At 48.0% G+C, this 22,302-nt stretch overlaps 1 protein-coding gene across 1 annotated transcript in view; it reads right to left on the bottom strand.

Annotated features, from left to right (window-relative positions):
- The window catches only part of HDGFL3 (HDGF like 3), a 45,438-nt gene extending 25,701 nt beyond the window's left edge, over positions 1–19,737 (bottom strand). The window contains exon 1 of the mRNA XM_053272985.1: positions 19,027–19,737. Within this exon, the coding sequence (XP_053128960.1) occupies positions 19,027–19,110 (84 nt within the window). The 5' untranslated portion in view covers positions 19,111–19,737. The remainder of the gene's footprint in view (positions 1–19,026) is intronic.
- Positions 19,738–22,302: the final 2,565 nt, after the last annotated feature.

The raw sequence follows: 22,302 nt of genomic DNA, 5'->3' as shown, positions 1-22,302 counted from the left end.
ATCTGAGTTTACTCAAGTTGGAGATCTTTGGATGGGAGCAAGTGGGAACAGCAGGGACCATGTTATTCACAAGCTGTACTCTCAAGTACCTTTTTCCTCGCAAAATGGAGGTGAGGGCTGAAACTTCCAAGCTTGAAAGTGTCTTTTAAAGCAGAGATGGGCAATATCTTAAACCTGCAAGGCCCCTATACTGAGGTCATTCACACAATCAAAAACTGTGTCCTACCTGGGTTTGGGAGCTGTGTGAGCTCCCAATTTTTGATTGTGTGGAAGCAAGATGGGTAGATAGAAAAACTGGGTAGATGTGATTGTGTGGAAGGAAGGTAGGAGGAAAAGCTACCTAGGTTCTCCTCCTACCTTGCTTGCACACAACCAAAAACTGGGAGCACACAAAGCTCCCAAACTGGGGGGGGGGGGAAACGACAGTTTATTCAAAATGCTGTCCCTTCTTTCTCTTCCCTCCTCCTGCTATTTAGTGCATAAGCCATCTGGGGTGGCCAGTGCCATCTGGGGGGACAAATGCTCATTCTGATTTTTGACAAGGCCTGCACTCCTAGAGATGGAAAAGAGATGTCAGTAGGGCAATATTTTCAGCTTTCAGGGTGTCCTCATTCTTTTCTTGTCCTGACCACTGGGCCAGCAGCAGCCACATTTGCAATATTATTTGTATGTCAAATTATCTGAATTCAGGTCACTTTCCCTTGGGTTAGGTACAGAGCAGATTAATCATGTGAATCATTAACAGATAGCTTCAGCTAGCACACCATGATGAAAGCTGAGCGGTCTGATGTCATACACGTGTCATCCCCATTCAAGAGCGAAAGGGCCTTTCTTAAAACTACTATAATTACATTTGCAAAATGATATAAAACACATTTGATAGCTGAGAGCTTCTCGGCGGAAATCAATGGGAGTTCTGTTTAGCAACAAAAGGGTTTATTACAACAACTTTGCTTCTTTCAACTTTACTCTGACCAATTCTAAAGCTCAAGGCAGAATGCAATATTTTCTTTTTAAACAATAAAATATGTTTGAATATTTTTTTTTAAAAAAATCATCATCGAGGGAGGAGTAAAGGAAGGAACTAAAAGGAGAAGATGACCATTCTCGGCACTCAATATGGCACTTTTAGAGCAGTCAAAGCACTTAAGAACATAAGAAGCACCTTGCTGGATCAGACTCAGAGCCGATCTAGTCTAGTACCGTTTCACACAGCGGCCCACCAGATGATGCCTCTGGGAAGCCCCCAAGCAGGAGATGGGCAGGCCCACTCTCTTTCTGTTGCTCCCCTGAAACTGGTACTCAGAGGCACCCTGCCTCTGAACGCGGAGGTAGCCTACGCTTTCTATACATCGAGGTCATTCACACCATGTACACTTTCTGGGAGCCCTAGGTATGCCACCTTGTTTCATGCTAGGAGAAAAGTGGGAAATGCTTACTCCATAAAAGGGCTGCACAATTTCAGCCCTCCCGTAGATGCTGGACTACAACACCCATAACCCCTGACTATTGGCCATTGTGACGGGGAATGATGAGAGACGTAGTCCAAAAATAGCTGGAGGGCTGAGGGTGTGCAACCGTGCTCCACAAAAAATCATGAAAGGAGCCATGAAAATCCTGGCTGTTGCTGCCCATAGCACCATGTGCCATCAAATGAATGAATGAATGAATGTCAGCTATACTGCTGGAGACAGTGATTATTATTATGACCCCCTCCCCCCAAAAAACTATCAAAGCAGTTTACACAGCAAGAGAAATGAGAAGATGGTTCCCTGTTCCCCAAAACGGAACACAAAGGAGCTATTAGGAGGGATGCTGTGCTGGTTTAAATAGGAATATTTAACTGTAATTTCAAATATTTAAATAGGAATGCTCTCCCATGGCTAAATATAAGAGAGCCACTATTTGAAGAGGGGCCTCTTTGCCCGGTTATCAGGAATTCTTCCAAATGCTACAGTAGGAAGGGGGATGAGACTCAGAGGGGAGAAAACTTTTGGTGATATTCCTTCTGGAAAAGTCATCTTTACCCAGAAGGTGGCAAGGCTGGGGCAAGAGGACCAAGACATTTCCCACCACCCCAGAGTAATGCAAAGTCTCATTTTGTATGGGGCATCCACGACGGCCAGAGGGCAAGGTGAGAGAATGGCTGAGACTGCAAGCTCCTCAGTGGCAGGGATCCCTACCTAGGGACACAGCGATCTGCCATCTACAGAGTCAGGCCGTTGGTCCACCTACCTCAGTATTGTGTGCTCTGACTGGCAGTGGTTCTCGGGGGCTTCAGACAATAATTTTTCTCAGCTCTACCTGGGGATGCCAAGGGCTTGAACCTGGGACCTTCTGCATGCTAAGCAGATGCTCTACCTCGAAGCTTAGAGGCAACGTTTTAATTAATATGGGTTTAATGCTGTTTTAAAATATTATTTTAATTTTTTTAAATTGTTGTAATGCGTGTGTTTCCCCCCTCCCCATTTTTGTCTTAACGAATGTTTTACTTTGTTTTTATCCTGTTGTAAACCGCCCAGAGACGTAAGTTTTGGGCGGTATTAAAATGTATGTATGTATGTATGTATGTATGTATGTATGTATGTATAAATAAATAAATAAATAAATAAAAACTACGATCCCATCCCATGTAAATTTGTAAGGCACCATGTATATTGATAGCATTGCAGTTATGGTCATGGACATTGCTATTATTATTAATGGCGCTACCTTGTTAAAACTCACACTCAGGAGCGTAAGGGAAACCTGTGAGCAAAGCATTACATCAGACCAGCCCGGGGGTGGGGGTGGGGGGGGAGACAAAAAAACAAAAAACCAGCTCTGCATTATGGTAGCAATATGGATGTGACAGATACAATGGGATCCTTATGTGCCTGCCAGTTTCCCAGGATGCTTTTCAAAGGCCTAGCTGGCTCACACCATCCTGAAAGGCACAGTTGCCAAGTTCCATCATTATAATCCAAGCCAGGCAATATCTAATGGCTTTCTTTAAAAGCAGCCTCTCTCAGAAACATTCAGATTTCCAACTCATTTCAAATGTTGCTGAAACATTCCTGGGAACGGGGTGGGGGCAGAGACAAAAGCTCAAAGGTAAGTATAAAGGTAAGTACTGAAGATAGACTTGAGTGCTATAGAAGAATCTGGGGGAGTGGTGGAGAGGCTTCGAAAACCCCACGATAAAAGAGCGGGTGAGACATTGGAGCCTATCTGTGGCTTGCACTGTCTCTCTCTATATAAATGCACAGAGCTTGGGAAATAAACAAGCTTGAACTCCGTCCAGGAAGGTAAAGATGCCTCGATAGGTATGATTGAGACTTGGATTATTCCCAAGAAAGTTGCTCTTGTGGCTGCTGTTGTGCCATTGAGTCGGTGTTGACTCCAGAGCCCTGTGGTTGTCTTTGGTAGAATACAGGAGGGGTTTTATCATTGCCCTCTCCCGCGCAGTGTGAGATGATGCCTTTCAGCATCTTCCTATATTGCTGCTGCCCCATATAGGTGCTCCCATAGTCTGGGAAACATACCAGCGGGGATTCGAACCGGCAATCTCTTGCTCGCTAGGCAAGTTACTTCCCTGCTGCGCCATTAGGTGGTCTTGTGGAAGCAAGCATGAACTGCTTCCTTTGCTAAGTAGGGGCTGCCTTGGTTTGCATGTGGATGGGTGATGACATGTGAGCACTGTAAGATATTCCTCTTAGGGGACGGGGCCATAGCTCAATGGAAGAGCATCCGAGGTCCCAAGTCCACTCCCTGGTATCTCCCCTGGTCTCTCCCCAGGTCCACTCCCCTGGTTCGCCTTGTGGGAGCAGTGTTGGGAAAGCAGAAGCTCAGAACAAGCTGAGGCAGGTGAGGGATGCTAAGAGCAACATCAACAAAAGAGAGAGAGGTTTTTTTGGAGTATATATTCAAGGGAAGCAAGTTGACTCCCCGGTAAGGATGGTGGAAGGAAGGAAGGAAGGAAGGAAGGAAGGAAGGAAGGAAGGAAGGAAGGAAAGGTAAAACTGCTCAGCTCTAATTTTGCCGCCATGTTCTCCCCAAAGGGCAATTATGTGCAAAACCTCACCAAACAGTAAGGCAGTTCACACCATTAAAATTAGGGGAGGACAAGTGTCCTACCTTAGTTCGGGAGCTGTGCGCACTCCCGTTTTGTGACCAAGTGCGGGGGAAATGCAAACTCAAGTGGTGGGGCAGGAGCTGGGTTGGCTACCTCGGTAAAGTGCTAGGTACGAGAGCTGGGTAGGACAATGCCATCCGAAGCAACTCCTCTCTCCCAGATATCACTGCCTCCCCCTCTGACCTTAAGAACTTAAGAACATCCATTCATTCGATTTCAGGCTCTTCTGAGAGCATGCCCTCTCTCCTGCTGTTGCTCCCCTGCAACTGGTATTGAGAGGCTGGAACTGGCCTCCCCTGCAACTGGTCTCTGAGGCTGGAAGTGGCCTATAGCCAAGAGACTAGCAGACGTTGATAGACCTGTCCTCCTTGAATTTGTCTCAGCCTCTTTTAAAGCCATCCAAGCTAGTGGTCATCACCACATCCCATGGCAGAGAATTCTATAGACCAATTATGCACTGCATGAAAAAAGTACTTCCTTCTGTTGGTCCTAAATTTCCAGGCAATCAGTTTTGTGGGATGACCCCTGGTTCTAGTGTTGGGAGAGAGGGAGAAAAATCGCTCTCTGTCCACTCTCTCTACTCCATGCATAATTTTACAAACCTCTACCATGTCTCCCTGTAGTTGCCTCTTTTCCAAACTAAAAAGCTCCAGATACTGTAGCCATGCCTCTCATAAGGAAGGTGCTCCAAGCCCCTGATCATCTTGGTTGTCCTCTTCTGCACCTTTTCCAGTTCTACAATCTCCTTCCTTTCCCCCTTGCACATGATCACAAAACAGGACCACACATAGCTCCTGAACTAGGATAGGACCTGAAATAAGTTCAGATCTTCAGGACCAGAAGAACTACATCCTAGACAAAAAACAAAACTTGCTGATGCATTCTCAGAACCTCTGTCTATCATCTTTGAGAAGTCTTGGAGAATATGTAAGTGTCATAAGACTGTTGTCCCAATCTTCAAAAAGTGGAAAAGAGAAGATCAGAAAAACTAAAGACCAGTCCATCCAACTTTGGTACCAATATTATACAAGAACAGATTATAAAGCAATCAGTATGTAAGCATCTTGCTAATAATGTAGTGATTGGTAGAAGCCAGCATAGTTTTGCCAAAAAGCCAGCATAGTTTTGCCAAGAAACCCCTGCTAACCTGGCAAAGAGGCACCTTTTACCATGGTGATTCTCTTTATTGATCAGGGGGAGAGTAACTGGCTGTATCCACCCCCAGCACAGTACCTCCAGTGACTGTTGCCGGTGTCTATCTTATGTTTCTTTTTAGTTTGTGAGCCCTTTGGAGACAGGGAGCCATCTTATCTTATTTATTATTTTTCTGTGTAAACCGCCCTGAGCCATTTTTGGAAGGGCGGTATAGAAATCGAATAAAGAAGAAGAAGAAGAAGAAGAAGAAGAAGAAGAAGAAGAAGAAGAAGAAGAAGAAGAAGAAGAAGAAGAAATTCTGCCAGACACATCTCTTTTTTTTTGGCTGGGTTACTAGCTTAGTGGATTGTGGGAATGCTCTGAACATAATTGATCTTGGTTTCAGCAAAGCATTTGACAAAGTTCCCCATAATATTTTGGATAACAAACTGGTCAGATGCAGGTGGATACCATCAGGTGGATTTATTACTGGTTGGAAACTATACTCAAAGCGTGCTCATGAATGACTCCTTGTCAAACTGAAGGGAGGTTTTGTGTGGGATGCCGCAGGGTTTTGTCCTCGGCCTGGTATGCTTCAATATTTCTACCAATGACTTAGATGAATAGATGGAAGGAATCTTCATCAAGTTTGCTGATGGTGCAAAACCGGGAGGGATAGCAGACGCCTCAGAAGATAGGAATAAAATTCAAAATGATCTGAACAGGATGGAAAACTGGGCTGAATTGCAACACAGAATTCAACAGAGACAAACACAAAGGGGCTGTTCTCACGCACAGGGAAAAGCGAACAAAGGAAGCCCAGCCAGTTTCCCCTGCATGTGAGAACCGCTGGGAGCCACTCGGCCTCTGGAGCCCGCCTCCAAAATGAGGTTAAGACAGTAAGTGCCCACTTAGCCTTGTTTTCCAGATTTTCTGCCAGCCCCAGGAGACTGCAGGGCTCCCAGCCAGCGTCAGTAGGATCCCCATAATGCACTGCACACTTGCGCGGTGCACAATGGGAGTTCTGGGGGAGGGCAGGGTGGCGCACCCCGGCTCCCGATCCTCTGTGCTGCCCGAGGGGGCAGCTGCATGTCTGGGCGCACAATCATTTCCAGGCTTCCTCCCCGCTCACCCTGTGACCCTTTCTCGCCGACCGTGAGAAAGGGCTCAAAGTGTTGAAGCAACAGCAGAAAATCAAACGCTCAGATTTATGGCAGGGGATGTCTAGCATGGTCACAGCACAAGTGGAAAACAGCTTGGGATTGCAGTCGATCACACATGAAACACAAGCCATCTGTCGGGGATGCCCATGTCTGGATTCCCTGCGTTAAGCAGGCCAAGGATTCTCGAGTCCCCAGATGCTGCTGGACTACAACGCCCATCATCCCCAAATGCAATGACCACTGTAGCTGGGGCGATGAGAGTTGTAGTCCAACAACACCTGGGGACCCAAGTCTGTGAACCCCTGGAGTAGGGGATTGGACGCCATGGCCCACAAGACCTCCCCTCCAACTCTATGATTCTATGACAGGTGCTGTTTCAAAAATCTCAGCTTCAAAACAGTTTTAAAATAGTTTAATAGTTTTAAACTATTTTTTCTGGGCAGCATCCAGACTAGTTAGTCATGACTAAACACCACTGAAATCACTGAGACAAGTGAGTCAGGCCAATCAAAGTTCCATTACGTCCCACTGAAATTAAGCCATGTCTAACTTGGTCTGGATGCTGCCCTCTCAGTCCATATAAGTCTCTGCATGCAACCCCACAAAAAACCCACAAAACTTTTCTATGAAAAATATCTGAAGATAAATGATACACAGACAGGAGAGCAACTGTGCATAGAAGAGCATATATACTAACAATGGTCATATTTTTAAAAACAACAACATTTTAAAAGAGAAATATTTTGCAGTATTCACAAGGGGTAGATTTTGAATTTCTGAAGACATTGGGGTTGGCAAAAAAACACTTGAACCACAATATACTTGGGTTGGGAATTGCAGCCAACTTTAAGGCAGGACTTGACGAATTCAAGCACCAGAGAGCCATGATGCCTGGAAATGTAACCAGGGAGCCTAGTCTAGAGTATTTAGAAGTGGAGTTACATAGGAAGCTGCCATATACTGAGTCAGACCCTTGGTCCATCTAGCTCAGTATTGTCTTCACAGACTTAGCTTTTCTAAGGTTGCAGGCAGGAAACTCTCTCAGCCTGATCCTGGAGATGCTGCCAGGGAGGGAACTTGGAACCTTCTGCATGCAAGCACACAGGTCGTCTTCCCAGAACGGCCCCATCCCCTAAAGGAAATATCTACCAGTGCTCATATGACTCCCATTCAAATGCAAGCCAGGGTGGACCCTGCTTAGCAAAGAGGACAAGTCATGCTTGCCACCACAAGATTATTCAACAGAAGGCCAGTTCATACCATTGACATTAAGGTGGGAGAAGCCTCTTACCCTCATTCGGGAGCTCTGCACACTCCCGATATTTTATTGTGTTTCAGTGGAAAACAAGGTCGGAGGCGGTGAGCTTGATCAACGGTTAAGCCCCAACTGGGCGGGACAAGCACCGATTTCCACCCCCAGCTGCTGAACAAGGTAGGCAGGGAAATCAGCCTACCCATCTGGGGCTTGACTGGCCATCAACCTCCCCATCTCCAACCTTGTTTTTATCTAACGCATGCCTGAGAATTGGGAACATGCCCAGCTCCCAAATTAGGGAGGAGGCTTCTCCTGCCCTCAAGTCGATCCATGTGACCTGCCTTCGAATCCTTATTTGTCCCAAGCAACTCTGTTGACTGGGGATAGAGAGCAGCCCAACCTCAGCAGACAGAGCGGACTGGCAGCAGTTGATCTTTGCTGCCCAACAACAACAACAACAAACACCACCCACTCTCTCCACAATGTCCCTCATGGAGGCTGGTAATTTTGACATGTGTCCATCACCTGGCTGCTATTTGGGGTGGGGGTGGCTAGCAGATCCAAAGATGAGTCAAGTCCTGGTCAACGGTGAAAGCATCTACACCTTGCTAGCTGAACACCTGGCTGAATGGGTAAGCGGGCCATAAATGGCAAAACTTGCCAGACGATCAGCTGCAGCACAACCAAGTTTCAAAACCCCTGCTAACTTGGCAAAGAGGCGCCTTTTAATGTGGTGATTCTCTTTATTTAGAAGGGGCAGAGTAACTGGTGTCTATCTTGTTTCTTTTTAGATTGTGAGCCCTTTGGGGACAAGGAGCCATCTTTCTTGTTTGTTTGTTTATTTCTCCGGGTAAACCGCCCTGAGCCATTTTTGGAAGGGCGGTATAGAAATCGAATGAATGAATGAATGAATGAAGAAAAACCGCCCCCCAGGCTTCACACGCACAAGCTTTCTCACCATCTATGGCTGCAGAAGGATGTCTTTCCAACAGCCATTGATTTCAATGGGATTTAATTATACGTAATGGCTATTAGACAGTGGCCAAAGTGTTGTGGCACTTCAAAGGCTCATAAATAATGGACGGCATGTCTAAAGCACCTTGTAAAGTGTCCAGAGCATTTCACACAGGCCACCTCACAACGACCTTGCCGGTAGGCCTCTGTTAATAGCTCCAGATTGCACAGGGCAGTGGCTTACCTAAGGTCACTTAGGACATTCCAGGCTGAGATGAGGCTTGAAGTTAGGATTTTCTGCACCACTGCATGCTAAGAACGCAAGAAGCAGAGCCTGTCCCAATCAGACCAAAGGCCATCTGACAGTCCATCGTTTTGTCAGCAAAACTGGTTAGCTCTGGGAAACTTACAAGAAAGCAGTAGCCTTTCTCTAGCATCTGATAGGCAGACAGAGTACTTCTGGGCTTGGAGGCTCCACTTAGAAGATATAGATATAGGAGAGGAGAGCTGGACATGTGGTAGCAAGCATGACTTGTCCCCTTAGCTAAGCAGGGTCCACCCTGGTTGCATATGAATGGGAGACTAGAAGTGCAAGCACTGGAAGATATTCCCCTTAAAGGATGGAGCCAATCTGGGAAGAGCATCTAGGTTTCAAGTTCCCTCCCTGGCAGCATCTCCAAGATAGGGTTGAGAAAGACTCCTGCCTGCAGCCTTGGAGAAGCCGCTGCCAATCTGTGAAGACAATACTGAGCTGGATAGACCAATGGTTTGACTCAGTATATGGCAGCTTCCTATGTTCTAGATATAGATATATTGGTTCACATGTTATTTTAGATATTACAGGTTTTTCTTATCGTATTCTTCAGTTATTTTTGATTATACTACTATTCTATGTTGTATTATCTTATCTGGAGTAAAAGGAGGGAAAATTGGGGGGTGGGGGAGAGAGAAAGAACCATGTACATGGCCCTGAGCTCCCTGTAGGGAAGGTGGGGGAAACAGGTGATAAAGCACCCCTCTAACTGCATGTATATCGCCCACCTGCTGGTAGAGAATCTGCTTTGCATGCAGGAGTCTCCAGGTTCAAGCCCTGGCAGTATCTCTAGGGAAGGCTAGGAAAGACTCCTGTTTGAAACTGCGGAGAGCTGCCTGCTGCCAGCCAGTGTAGGCAGTACTGAGCTAGATGGACCAACGGCCTGACTCAGTGAGCCCTTTCTCACGATCACGTGAAAGGGCTTGAGGGCGGGCCGTGGGGAAGGCAGCAGACGTTCGCCATCCCTGCGGACGATCTGGCTGCCTGGTCTAGGTGGGCCAGGGCATACGGATCGCAGGCCCGGTCAGTCCGCTGCCACCCTAGGCAGCACAGAGGTGTGAGGGTCGGGATGCGTGGTTCCGGCGGCTGGAAACCCCACAATGCACCTTGAGAGCGCGCAGTGCATTGTGGGGATTCCCCCCCCCCAAGCTCCTGTGGGAGCAGGAGGCGCTCACACACGTGCAGTTAGCCCGAGTTAGGGGTGCACTCGCACCCTTAACCTCAACTAACCGGAGTGCTCCCTGGGCAGTTTTGCCATCGTGACATTGGCAGGAGCTGCTCAGCTCCCGCTGGTTCTCATGGGCAGCCAAGCCCCAAGCTTAGCAGCCCGAGCCTGGTCTTGGATGCACGTGAGAACAGGCTCAGTAAAAGGCAGCTTCCGATGTCCCTATGCCTCCTCCATCGTGGAACAAAACACACATAAGATCTACAAGCAACCTTCCATTCTGGACTGAAACTTGCTTAGCTCCAAGGAAGGTTGCTTCATTAGGTGCCTTCCAGCGGCGGAGCGGGACCGCCGGCGGCCTGTGTGCGGCCACCACCGCGGCCCCGCTGACCCCACCCCCATGTCTGACCCCGCCCCCATGTCTGATGTCAGACGCTGGGGCTAGCCATGCCCCCACGTCTGACGTCAGATGCGGGGGCGTGGTCTGGAGCCTTGAGGCTCCGTTCGGCCCAGAGAGAGAGTTTAACTGCCAAAGGGGCCGCGCAGCCCCTTCAGGAGCTACTTAGCGCAACCAGGAGCAGCTCTTCCCTGCCTTTGCAGGGAAGAGCCGCTCCTGGCTGGTGCTGCGAACACAGCGCCAGCTTTTATTTAGCTCCCGAAGGGGCCCCGCAGCCCCCGCTCGGGAGCTAAACTAGCCTCCCCGCATCGGACGTCAGACGCGGTGGGCGTGTCGGGGCTGCTCTCACGGCCCCTGATTTGTCGGCGGCCCGGGTTCTTTGAACCCGTTGGCCCAATAGTGGCTCCGGCCTTGGTGCCGTCAAGATCTGCCCCAGGGCTGTCCAAATAAGGATTTCATGGGTCTTCTTGGGCAATCCCCACTGGTACTATATTGGGCAGCAACGATTTAGGAAGATGCTGAAAGGCACCATCTCATATTGCACAGGAGATGACAAGGGTAAACCCCTCCTGTATTCTACCAAAGACAACCACAGGGCTCTGTGGGCGCCAGGAGTTGACACCAACTCAACGGCACACTTTACCTTAACCTACAGTTTATCCCACTAGTAACCACCATGCCATGGTCTAACTCTGCCCAACAGCATCAGCAGCTTAGAATATGATGAATATTGGATATTTATATGCCACTTTTCAACAACAGTTCCCAAAGCAGCTTACATGGATATAAATATCTATTTGGGCTCCCTGTCCCCAAAGGGCTCACAATCTTAAAAAAAGCAACTTAAGATAGACACCAGCAACAGCCACTGGAGGGATGCTGTGCTGGGGATGGATAGGGCCAGTTGCTCTCCCCCTGCTCCCTGAAGAGAATCAGCACTTTAAAAAGGTGCCTTTTGGCTCAGTTAGCAGGAGATTGTCCTGCAAGTCCTCACCCCATTTCCAGCATCCATGGAGGAAAGGAATATTAGAATAGCTTCCTGCTCTAGTGAATGACCCTTTGCTCTTTATAATCCTAGTGAATGGTTATATTCATTCAATTTGCAGTTGTCTGAGGCAGGTTGCTGCCTTGTGCTCGAAACACAGCCTTGCTTGGCGATACCTCTTAATCATAAACAAATAAATTTGACTAGCAGATATAACTGGAAGGGAGAGGAACCCAAAAGAAACTTCCTCTAGAGCTCCAGGCTGGAGACTGACAGAAGCCCTATTCACACATCAGGACTGTTCACACAACCGAAAAATGGGTAAGATAAACACCCAACCCAGCTTTGGGAACTGTATGCGCTCCCAGTTTTCAATTGTATGTGAGCAAACAACTAGGTCGGAGGGGAGGGAAGTGATCATGCATGAGAGAGGAGCAGGGGCGGATGATGCCAACCCCTCCAGCATTTTAACAATTAACAATTTCCCCCCCATCATTAAAACGAATATGACAAATATTTATATACCGCTTTTCAACAAAAGCTCCCAAAGCGGTTTATATAGATATAAATAAATAAGTAAAATGACTCTCTGTCCCCAAAGGGCTCACAATCTAAAAAAGAAACATAAGAGAGACACCAGCTACAGACACTGAAGGGATGCTGAGTTGGGCATGGATAGGGCCAGTTGCTCTCCTCCTGCTCAATAAAGAGAATCACCACTTTTAAAAGGTGTCTCTTTGCTCAGTTGGCAGGGGAGTTTTTATTCGCCTTTTTTCATGTTATAACAAACATAATTAAAACGAATCTCCTTCCCTGTTTGATCTATGTAATGGCGCAGCGGGGAAGTAACTTCCCTAGGGAGCAAGAGGTTGCCATTTCAAATCCCCGCTAGTATTTTCTCCAGACTATGGGAAACTCCTGTATCAGGCAGCAATGATATAGGAAGATGCTGAAAGGCATCATCTCGTACTGCACTGGAGATGGAAATGGTCAACCCCTCCTGTATTCTACCAAAAGATAACCACAGGGCTCTGTGGGCGCCAGGAGTCGACACCGACTCGACGGCACAACTTTACCTTATTCATTCCTAAAAACTACTTTAGCACTTTCTTAAACTCTTCTGCCAGTTTACCTGGCATAAGGAAAATCCCACATTTTCCCTTCAAAAATTACAATTTCCAATCGGGGGGAGGCATTAATTTTCCAGGTATCCTACAATATCATAGAAGGTACTAGCTTAGTCAGGCCTTTACATTAAAACAATTTAAAAATAAATTCTTTAATGTGTCCTTTTAATTTCAATGGGACTACTTTGAGTAATTTTCCTCAGTATGTCAGCCATTCATTCATTCATTCATTCGTTATGCAGCATCCAAACTAAGTCAGTCCTACCTAAGTCCCTTTGGAATTAATGGAACTTAAGTTAGTCATGACTAACCTGTCTCATTGGTTTCAGTGGTGCTTAGCCATGACTCACTTGGCCTGGATGCTGCTGAATATATTATTAATTATTATTGTTGTTGTTATTGCTATTGTTATTAAGATTAACTAGCTGGGAAACTTTTTTCCTTTGTTTAGGGTCTATGAGCTGCAAACAAAATTCTTGTATCCTTTGGCTCACTGTCAGATGGCCAACCCACTCACTGGACTCCTGTGACCTACTGGTAGATCTTACCTTACCATTTGGGAATCATTCCTTCTAACACTGTGCTTTCCAGCCACAATCCAACCCAGGGCTTGACAAATCCCAGGCGCCAGAGATTTTTTGACTAGGAAATTCAGAGATAAGAGTTATTTAATAAAATCTTTATTTGTCCCAGGAGCTTATTCCCTAAGCATGCTACTTGTAAAGGGGGTAAAGAGACGCCCAGTTACTGTGGGCTCAATGTGTGTCACTAAGTCTGGCATTTTGTCAAGGGTCCATTGTCTGGCTGCTAAATTTTTGGGTTGGCTCCAAGATCCAAAGAAAATCTGTGAAGGCCTGAAAAGCAGCCAGACAACAACACTGCCAATGGCAGTGGGGAAAGGGGCAATTCGACCAAGCCGGGGCAATTCCACCAAGCCCCCTCCTGTTAGGATTCTCGCTGCCATTCATGCCAGCTGTCTCTGGAAGCAGCCCCAATTCTCTGACCCAGACTCTGTCACCTGCTTTGACCCCTGGACCTAGTATGGGGGGGGGCATTGCTTTTGCACAGGGAAATTCTTTGGCCTACTGCTGAGGTCAGCTCATCCATCATTGTAACTTCATTCTATCAGGTCTGCAAAGCACCTTTTGCTTTGCAAACCCCTCTGAGAAACCCCTTATTAAACCTCCTTTTGTTGAAAAGACGTATACAAATATTCTAAATAAATAAACTTCCAACCCAATTTATTTCAATGGGCTTAAGTGTGTAACTTAAGTGTATAAGTGTGGGCTGGATTGGAATTTGTAACCATTGTCCACAGTTAGCTTGGCTACCTCTTTGTAGTCTCATGGCCCTGTATATTCTTTATCTCTTCCATTCAAATCAATGAAGCTTGGCTAGATCACACCCTAAGTAAGGGGTTAGGAACATAGGAAGCTGCCATATACTGAGTCAGACCATTGGTCCATCTAGCTCAGTATTGTCTACACAGTCTGGCAGCGGCTTCTCCAAGGTTGCAGTCAGGAGTCTCTCTCAGCCCTATCTTGGAGATGCTGCCAGGGAAGGAACTTGGAACTTAGATGCTCTTCCCAGTGCAGCTCCAACCCCTGAGGGGAATCCCTTACAGTGCTCGCACTTCTAGTCTCCCATTCATATGCAACCAGGGCGGACCCTGCTTAGCTAAGGAGACATCATGCTTGCAACCACAAGACCAGCTCTCCTCCCAACCCTCAGATGCTGTTGGACTACAACTGCCATCATCCCCTTCAGTCATGTTTGGGAATGATGGGAGTTTTAAGACAACATAATCTGGGACCCATACTGGGAACCCCTGCTCTTAGATATCCATAGGTCAGAAGCAATATTTATTTATTTATTTATTTATTAGATTTATATACTGCTCTTCCAAAAATGGCTCAGGGCCATTTTCAGGGCTGAAACATTGAAATTATCCCATGATGATACCCCAGAGGATAGCGCCTTCTTTGTTTGATAAGCAAGAGGCATGTATGAGGGATACTGTGTATTGAATTCTATGGTTGTATGTTTAAAAGCACAATGGCCTACTGGGGCCAGGAAGACATCTATCCTCTCCAACCAAGATGTTGTAGGATTTCCCCCCTCGCTACAATGGCATCAACAATGGCCACGGCTTGAGAAGAGATACTAGGCATGGGGCTGGATCACGAGGTACCCTAATCCAGGGGTCCCCAATTTTGGGTGCCCAGATGTTGTTGGACCATATCTCTCTATGGCAGGGCTGCTCAACTTCGGCCCTCCTGCAGATGCTGACCTACAGTTCCCATAATCCCTGGCTATTGGCCACTATGGCTGGGGATTATGGGAGTTGTAGTCCAAAAACAGCTGGGGGGCCCCTAAATTGAGCAGGCCTGCTCTATGGCCATTGTGGCTGGGGATGATGGAGTTGCAGTCCAACAACATTTGGGGACCTGAGGTTGGGAACCCCTACTCTAATCTATTGGAGATGTGAAAGCATGCATAAGATGGTCTCTGCCATTAGCCAGGAGGCTGCTGGGAGGTGGCACTTCCTTCCTCCCAGGCAGAACACCATGTCAAGGGAGAGATCAGCCTGGCCATCTCCAGCCCAAGAAGAAGCAGCTGCAGAGAGCCTGCTTCCACCCTCCCTGCCACAAATAACTCTGCTCTGACTGCCCAGGGACTAGAAGACCAAAAGGAAGCAAAGGTTGGCCTCTGTTATGTAGTTGAGGGATGGGGCTGTAGCTCAGTGGTAGAGCATCTACTTTACATGCAGAAGGTCCCAGGTTCACTCCCTGACATCTCCTGGTCGGAGATGGGAAGGACTTCTACCTGAAACCTTGGAGAGCTGCTGCCAGACAACGTAGGCAATACTGAGCTAGATGGACCAATGATCTGACTCGGTATAAGTCAAGTCCCCGCAATCTGCCCTAGGCATCATTTTGAACAAAAGCAAGTCCTCAGAATAAATAAATATAACCTATATGCAGTGGGGAAGAAAGAGCATGCCTCCCTTCTCCTGACGGGTCTCCAACGTCACTGGACACCCCCACACGGAGGGATAACATTTGAGTAGTGCACACGTAAAATCCCGTGCGTAGGCCCAATTCATGTAGTTGATAGTCCAGATAAATCCAGGGATCACCCATGTGATTTGGATCAATGTGTGTTGCATTTTACACACACACACACACACACACACACACACACACACACAATGCCCATGTGCAGGCATTCAGTGCTGTCAGAGGTGGGGAAGATGAACTAAGAGGTCAGGGAAAGAAGATGAGCTCTCACTCCCTACCACACTTAGAGGAGCAATTGGGTATTGTCTGATCCTATGATGAATGGACACTAAAGTGCTAAAGAACTTTCTTTCTGAGTGCTTTATTGAGTAGATAATAGTTTCACAATCAGGTCCGGTTTACAGAAGCAGCAGAATGAGGTGGTCGAATCCTGAAGTAGCAGAGTGTCCTGCACCTCTTCAGATTTCAAAGGTGTGTCACGTTTTTGAAAGTTCCCCCCTATATACACTTGCTTGAAAGCTAAATCCATGATATAAGTACTGGCATTCAAAAATGTGATCCCACACCTACGGTCTGAAATTGTCCATTCAACTTTGCCATCTCAGAATTTTACCACCAAGTCTAATGGGAGGACCAATGGTCTGACTCGGTATAAGGCAGCTTCCTGTGTTCTATGTTCTAGAAGGCAGCCTCCTGTGTTCCTGTTCTGTGGCATGTATGTACCTACCGGGCCTCAGGGTCTTGGGACCATTTTCAGCTTGTTAAAGTCCAATCTGAACTTGGGTGGTTTCTGCACACCCACAATTTACATCTCATGATCAGGGGTGAAGAAACCCTGGCTCAGTTTATCAGCCAGACAAAATGTTTTATCCGTCAAGCCATGTTGGTACATTGCTCATCAGGACTTTTTTCACTCGTCAGGCAGCATTTTTCAGTCATCACTGACTAGTAGACTAGTGGATTTCTGCAGCCCTGCTCATGATGACTTCAGAAGTTTTTCTAATGTATGTTGGAGCAAAGATATGGAAAGTTGCATTACAGAGCAGTCCAAGTGGCCAAAGCAAGGCTGTGTTCTAACCTATGGACTAATCTGCTTGAAACAGCCTCCGGGACCTGCTGGTGAACTTCTCAGAAGCATGTGATTGGCTGTTATGGAAAACAAGATCCTAGGCCAAATGAACAGATCAAACTTTATTTTGGTCATCAACCAGCAAAAAATAAAATACACCAGTGCCTATTTACATACTTGTGACAACTGTTCCAAACAGAATGGTTAATTGGTCTGACCCAGAAGGGATCTTCTTTTACTTTTAAATTTTGAGGAGATGGAAGATTCTGCTTCAGAACAAGATACTGAGTCCATGTGACCTTTGGGTCAATCTGCTCTCAACTATTTCGGATCAAAATGTATTTAGGGGAGCAAAACATAATAAAATCCAAAGAGCAGAGAATGGTCTTGATTGGGACTCTCTCTTGCTATGGCTGGACATGGAGGACAAAGGGTCTTAGCTACTGGATCTGGGCATCACCAGGAAGGGTACCACACACATATTCCCAAGAGAATCTGTCCTTTCTCTCTATTTCTGCAACATGTGTACACCCTGTTACTTCAATATAGCAATTTTTAATTGGATGGGTGATACGCCGATTTTTCAGAGGATGGGATATACTCATACTTGAGTCTTGATTTTATGGGATCAAATATCAGTGTACTGGAAGGCAGGTCTGGGGGAAATAACAATGGACCAAATGTAGTGGTGAAGGAGAAGAAGGAGGAGAAGAGGAGAAGGAGAAAAGGAGAAGGAGAGAAGAAAAGAAGGGGAGAAGGAGAAGATGTTCCAGGATTCTCTGCTCATGGGGAAGTATATTTGGCTATTGAGAATTGGTTTAATGGCTAGCACTGTTGTGAGCCTAGAAAGATGACCTGAATTCTAAATGTGCAGCTATCTTTTATTTTCCATTCTCACACTCACTCACTCACTCACACACAATGGTATCTGGCCGTTTCTGCTAGGGTGCCAAGTGGTAAACACACACACACACACACACACACACACACACACTTGGGCCTTCAGCTGCAGCAGAAGCTGCAGAAGCCACCAGGCGAAGCTCTTCAGACCACAGATGGCTGCAGAACCAGCTGCTGTAAAAGACACAACTACAGGAGCCGGCTGAAGAGTTGGCCCCTGCCCACCACCTGCTCAGTCCATGCACGAAAGAAACCAGCCAAACAAACTGCGAAAGGAAAAGTCAAGTTCATCTGCACACAAAACGACCAGGATACCCCCCACCTTCCCCTCCCAACCCCCCTGTGTTTCTGCCCCCCACTCTCTGGACACACAGATGCCTATGTGTGTGTGTATACTCCTGCATGTACACCTCTAAGCTTAGGCCCTAATCCCAAGCTCCAGGCAACAATGAGACACAGCCACCCTGCGTCCACTTGGAAGAAGATCGGGATAAGATCCATCCACCAAACAAAAATAAACATAAAACAGAAGCATCCTTGCTGGACCGTGAGACCCCTTTCAGCCCACTCGGCATGATTCTAAAGGTCACAGGCGAAGCAGCTTTGTTTTCTTTTAAGAGGCACAGGCAGCATTTGCCTCGATGGTTTAATCATAATTGACCAGGGAAGCCGTTTCCTCTTCCCATCCCTTCTGCCTGCCTGCAGAGGAGACAAGGGGGCGGGGAACAGAAAGCAGCGAGTGTGTCTCAGGCTGGTGGTTGCTGAGGCTGCTGCTGCTTTCAGTCCTGAGTTCAGTCAGTGGGGAGGAGGAGAGCGGTGGGGGGGGGGGGAGTGAAGGAGACTAATAAACCAGCACCATTGTCATGCAGAGGTTGCCTCTGCCTCCTCCTCCCCCCCCCTCCATAACACAGCCCTTCAGGTACAACCACCCGCTCCCAGCAACACCATCTTTGCTCCCCTTCTGGCTGCCAAGCGGTGGGCTGGGGCGGCTAATCCAGATGGCGACCAAAGGCTAACCAAGAGGCGAAGGATGGGCAGCCGGGTGGGGCTGGGGGGGTGCCCATCAGGTTGGGGAAAGGGGCAGAAGAGAAACGCCCCCTCCCTCAGTGAGCCCATTGTGGCGTGTGGAAGGCAGGCAGGGTGGAGGGTGTGTGTGTGTGTGTGTGTGTGTAAAAGAGAGTCGCCCTCCCTGCCTCCCTCCCTCTCGGGATTTGCAATGGCTCTATCATCACGCCCCTGGAGAGGCGAGCAAAAGGACGAAGCGGCGGCTACACAACCCCCTACGGCGGGTGGTGGTGGGGAGATAAACAAAAAACAACACGAAATGAAAGGGCCGGGCCCAACCCGAGGCGGGATGAGCGGGATCGAAGCCCTTGCCCCCTGGACACCCGCCGGCGCCCCCCAGGCCCTCCCCTCCCCTCGGTACTCACCCTGGCCGGCCAGTGCGGGTAGCCCTTCATCTTGGCGAATACCAAATCCCCGGCTTTATATTCTCGAGGCCTCGGACGAGCCATCGGCTTCTGCCCGCCTCCCCTCCCCGTCGCCGAGTCCGACGCAACCCCCACCACCGCTCCCGGGCCTTGCCCGACCCTCCAAGCTCTGGGGAGGGGGGAAGGAGATGCGCTCGGCCGGCCGCCCCCTCCCTCTTCGCCTCTGCCCAGCGAGCGGGTGGGGAGGCGCGGATGTGGGCCCTGGGCAAGGCGGCGGCGGCGGCGGCGAGGAGGAGAAGGCGAAGGAGGAGAGGGGAAGCTAGCTGGGCTGTGTGTGCGCGCGTGTGAGAGAGGAGTGTGTGTGTGTGTGTGCGTGTGCAAAGCGGGGGAGGGGAGGCCCTGGACCCCGCACCGCCACCGCCACCACCAGCCCCCAAGAACCAAGGGATCCAGCCGCCTTGCGGGACTCCTTGGCTAGGAAAGGCTCCCCCCGCCGCGCGTTTCTTTCTTTTTTCTTTCTTTCTCCCCCCCTCCCCCGAAAGTGTGTGTGTGTGTGTGTGTGTGTGTAGGGGGAGGCGGAGATCCCCCTCCCCCAACCTCTGGCTTGGTAACAATGTTGCCAGAGGAAAAAATGTAGCCAGCCGCCGCCGCCTCCCGCCGCGCTGAGCGAGCTACATTGCGCTTCCCATCTTCGGCACAGGCGCTGCAGCGGCGAGCGGCGGCGGGAGAAATATGGAGCCTTCTCCTCTTCCAAATTTAATCCTCGGGCAGCGACCGAAAACAGGATCTCTCTCTCTCTCTCTCGCTCTCTCTCTCTCTCTCTGCCGACTTTGCCTTCCTGTTATTTTCTAGGTACACAGATCGGTTTCTATGAAAACAGAAAGGGCACTTAGAGAGCGTCTTAGAAAGGAAGCTGTTTTCCCTGCTATATACACACTGCTCGCTCGCTCTTGGACACACGCACACAGCTGGGCACAGAGGCAGGGTGAGCGAGAGTCCCTTGATTCATCATATTTATTGTCTATTCCACTAGGAGGGAGCAGGAGAGTCATCAATTGCAGCCAAGGTTGAATCCTGCCCATTTTTCACCGGCAAATGTCCTGCCCCCTTCATTCCTGCTTAGATGCACAAAGCAAACCCTCTGGTTTAATGTGGGTTTTGCTCTGTGGCAAACGCCCACCAGGATATTGACCAGGGTGGCTTAGTGTCTGCGGTTGGGTGCCCTAGATGTATCAGGATGCACATGTAATCAATCTGGAATTCAAAAAGTCTGCAGGGGCAGGCCACACTGGATTCCTGGATGTTTCTTGCGTTCTGTGGCAGGCCTGAGGCTGCTCTGCTGCTGCTTCAGAAACTTTGTTAGGCGGAGGGGATGGAAATGCAATAAACACACAAGCAAACCAGCCAGAATGCTCAGGCCTGTGCAGGGTTTCATCCTTGTGCTCAGTTGCGAGGTGCGAGAAAAGAAGGATGTGAAGCCATGATCAGAAACCAATTTTCCTGGAAAGCCATGTCGAGAGTGAATAAGAAATAACACACACACAATTGTCCAGCTGACAAGTTCTGTGACAGCACTTTCTCCATGGTTTCTCTTTTGTCTCTAGTTAGTAACTAGAAGAGACAGGCAGAATGCCGGGGTGGGGTGAGGGGTAGATTTAGCCATGGGCCTCCAGGTGCCAATCTCTGCTTGAGGCAGGAAAATAAAATGTATGTGTGTGCATTCAGTGGTTTTAATTGTTGTTGTTGTTGCTACTGTTTTTCTTCGTCGTCATCATCATCATATTATTATTATTATATTAATATATTAATTATATTATTATTATTATTATTATTATTATTATTATTATTATTAACAACATTTATATCCCGCTCTTCCTCCAAGGAGCCCATACTTAAGTTTCTCCTCACAACAACCCTGTGAAGTAGGTTAGGCCGAGAGAGAAGTGACTGGCCCAGAGTCACCCAGCAAGTATCATGGCTGAATGAGGATTTGAACTCGGGTCTCCCTGGTCCTAGTCCAGCACTCTAACCACTCCACATATTTTAAAATGCAAAAAAAAAAAAAAAAAAAGATTCTAGAGACACCCTTCACTCACTATATCACTATAGGCTCATAGGAACATAGGAAGCTGCCTTTTATTTATTTATTTAGCAAGTTTATTGACTGCCTGACTTCATTAGACTCGAGGTGGTTTACATAAAGTAAAACAACAATGAAGCCAAGAGAAGAAGGGGGGAGGGGGGAAAAGAACCCCCCCATGTTGAAAATTAAAAGCCTGGCAAAATAGCTTCTTAAAGGACAGAAGAGAGGGGGCATTGTGAATCTCAGGAGGCAGAGTGTTCCATAAGGAGGGGGCTGCAACAGAGAAGACCCTCCCACGAGCCCGGGCCCCACATACCTCCCCTGGGCTTGGAACTCTGAGAAGGCCCACCTGAGATGACCTCACAGGGCAGGTCAAAGTTGGACGGAAGAGGCGGTTATACCAAGTCAGAGCACTCTGGTCCATCCAGCACTAATAATCTATACTGACTGGCAGCAGCTCATCCAAGATTTCAGAAAAAGGTCTTTCTTAGCCCTACCTGGAGATGCTGCCAGGGATTGAACCTGGGACCTTCTGCATGCAAAGCAGATGCTCTGCCACTGAGCTATGGGCCTATCCTTAAGTAAACACAGGGACAACAACTGGTCAGAAAACAGGGACCATACCTGATAAACAGGAACACTTTTATATTACTTCCATCACATTCACTCCTATGGCTGCATTCACTGCTATAGACCATAGGGAGCTGCTTTATACAGAATCGGACCATTGGTCTATCTAGCTCTGTACTGTCCACACAGACTAGCAGCAGCTCTCCAAGGTTGCAGGCAGGAGTCTCCCACCCACCCCCCAGCCCTACCTGGAGATAACCTTAAGTGGCACAGTGGGGAAATGCTTGACTAACAAGCAGAAGGTTGTCGGTTCAAATCCCCGCTGGTACTATATCGGGCAGCAGTGATATAGGAAGATGCTGAAAGGCATCATCTCACACTGTGCGGGAGGAGGCAATGGTAAACCCCATTCTACCCAAGAAAACCACATGGCTCTGTCCTTTACCTGGAGATGCTTCCAGGGATTGAACCTGGGACTCTCTGCATGCAAAGCAGATGCTCTACCACTGAGTTACAGGGCAAAGAAGCACCTTTCATTCAAAGTGGTTATTCTCTTTATATGTAGCAGGAGGAGAGCAAATGACTCTATCCAGCCCCAGCAGAACACTTCTCCAATGACAGTT

The sequence above is a fragment of the Hemicordylus capensis genome, chromosome 10 (assembly GCF_027244095.1).
Source record: "Hemicordylus capensis ecotype Gifberg chromosome 10, rHemCap1.1.pri, whole genome shotgun sequence".
NCBI lineage: Eukaryota > Metazoa > Chordata > Lepidosauria > Squamata > Cordylidae > Hemicordylus > Hemicordylus capensis.
The sequence above is the reverse complement of the archived record's forward strand: the minus strand, read 5'-3'. Positions and strand labels throughout refer to the sequence as shown.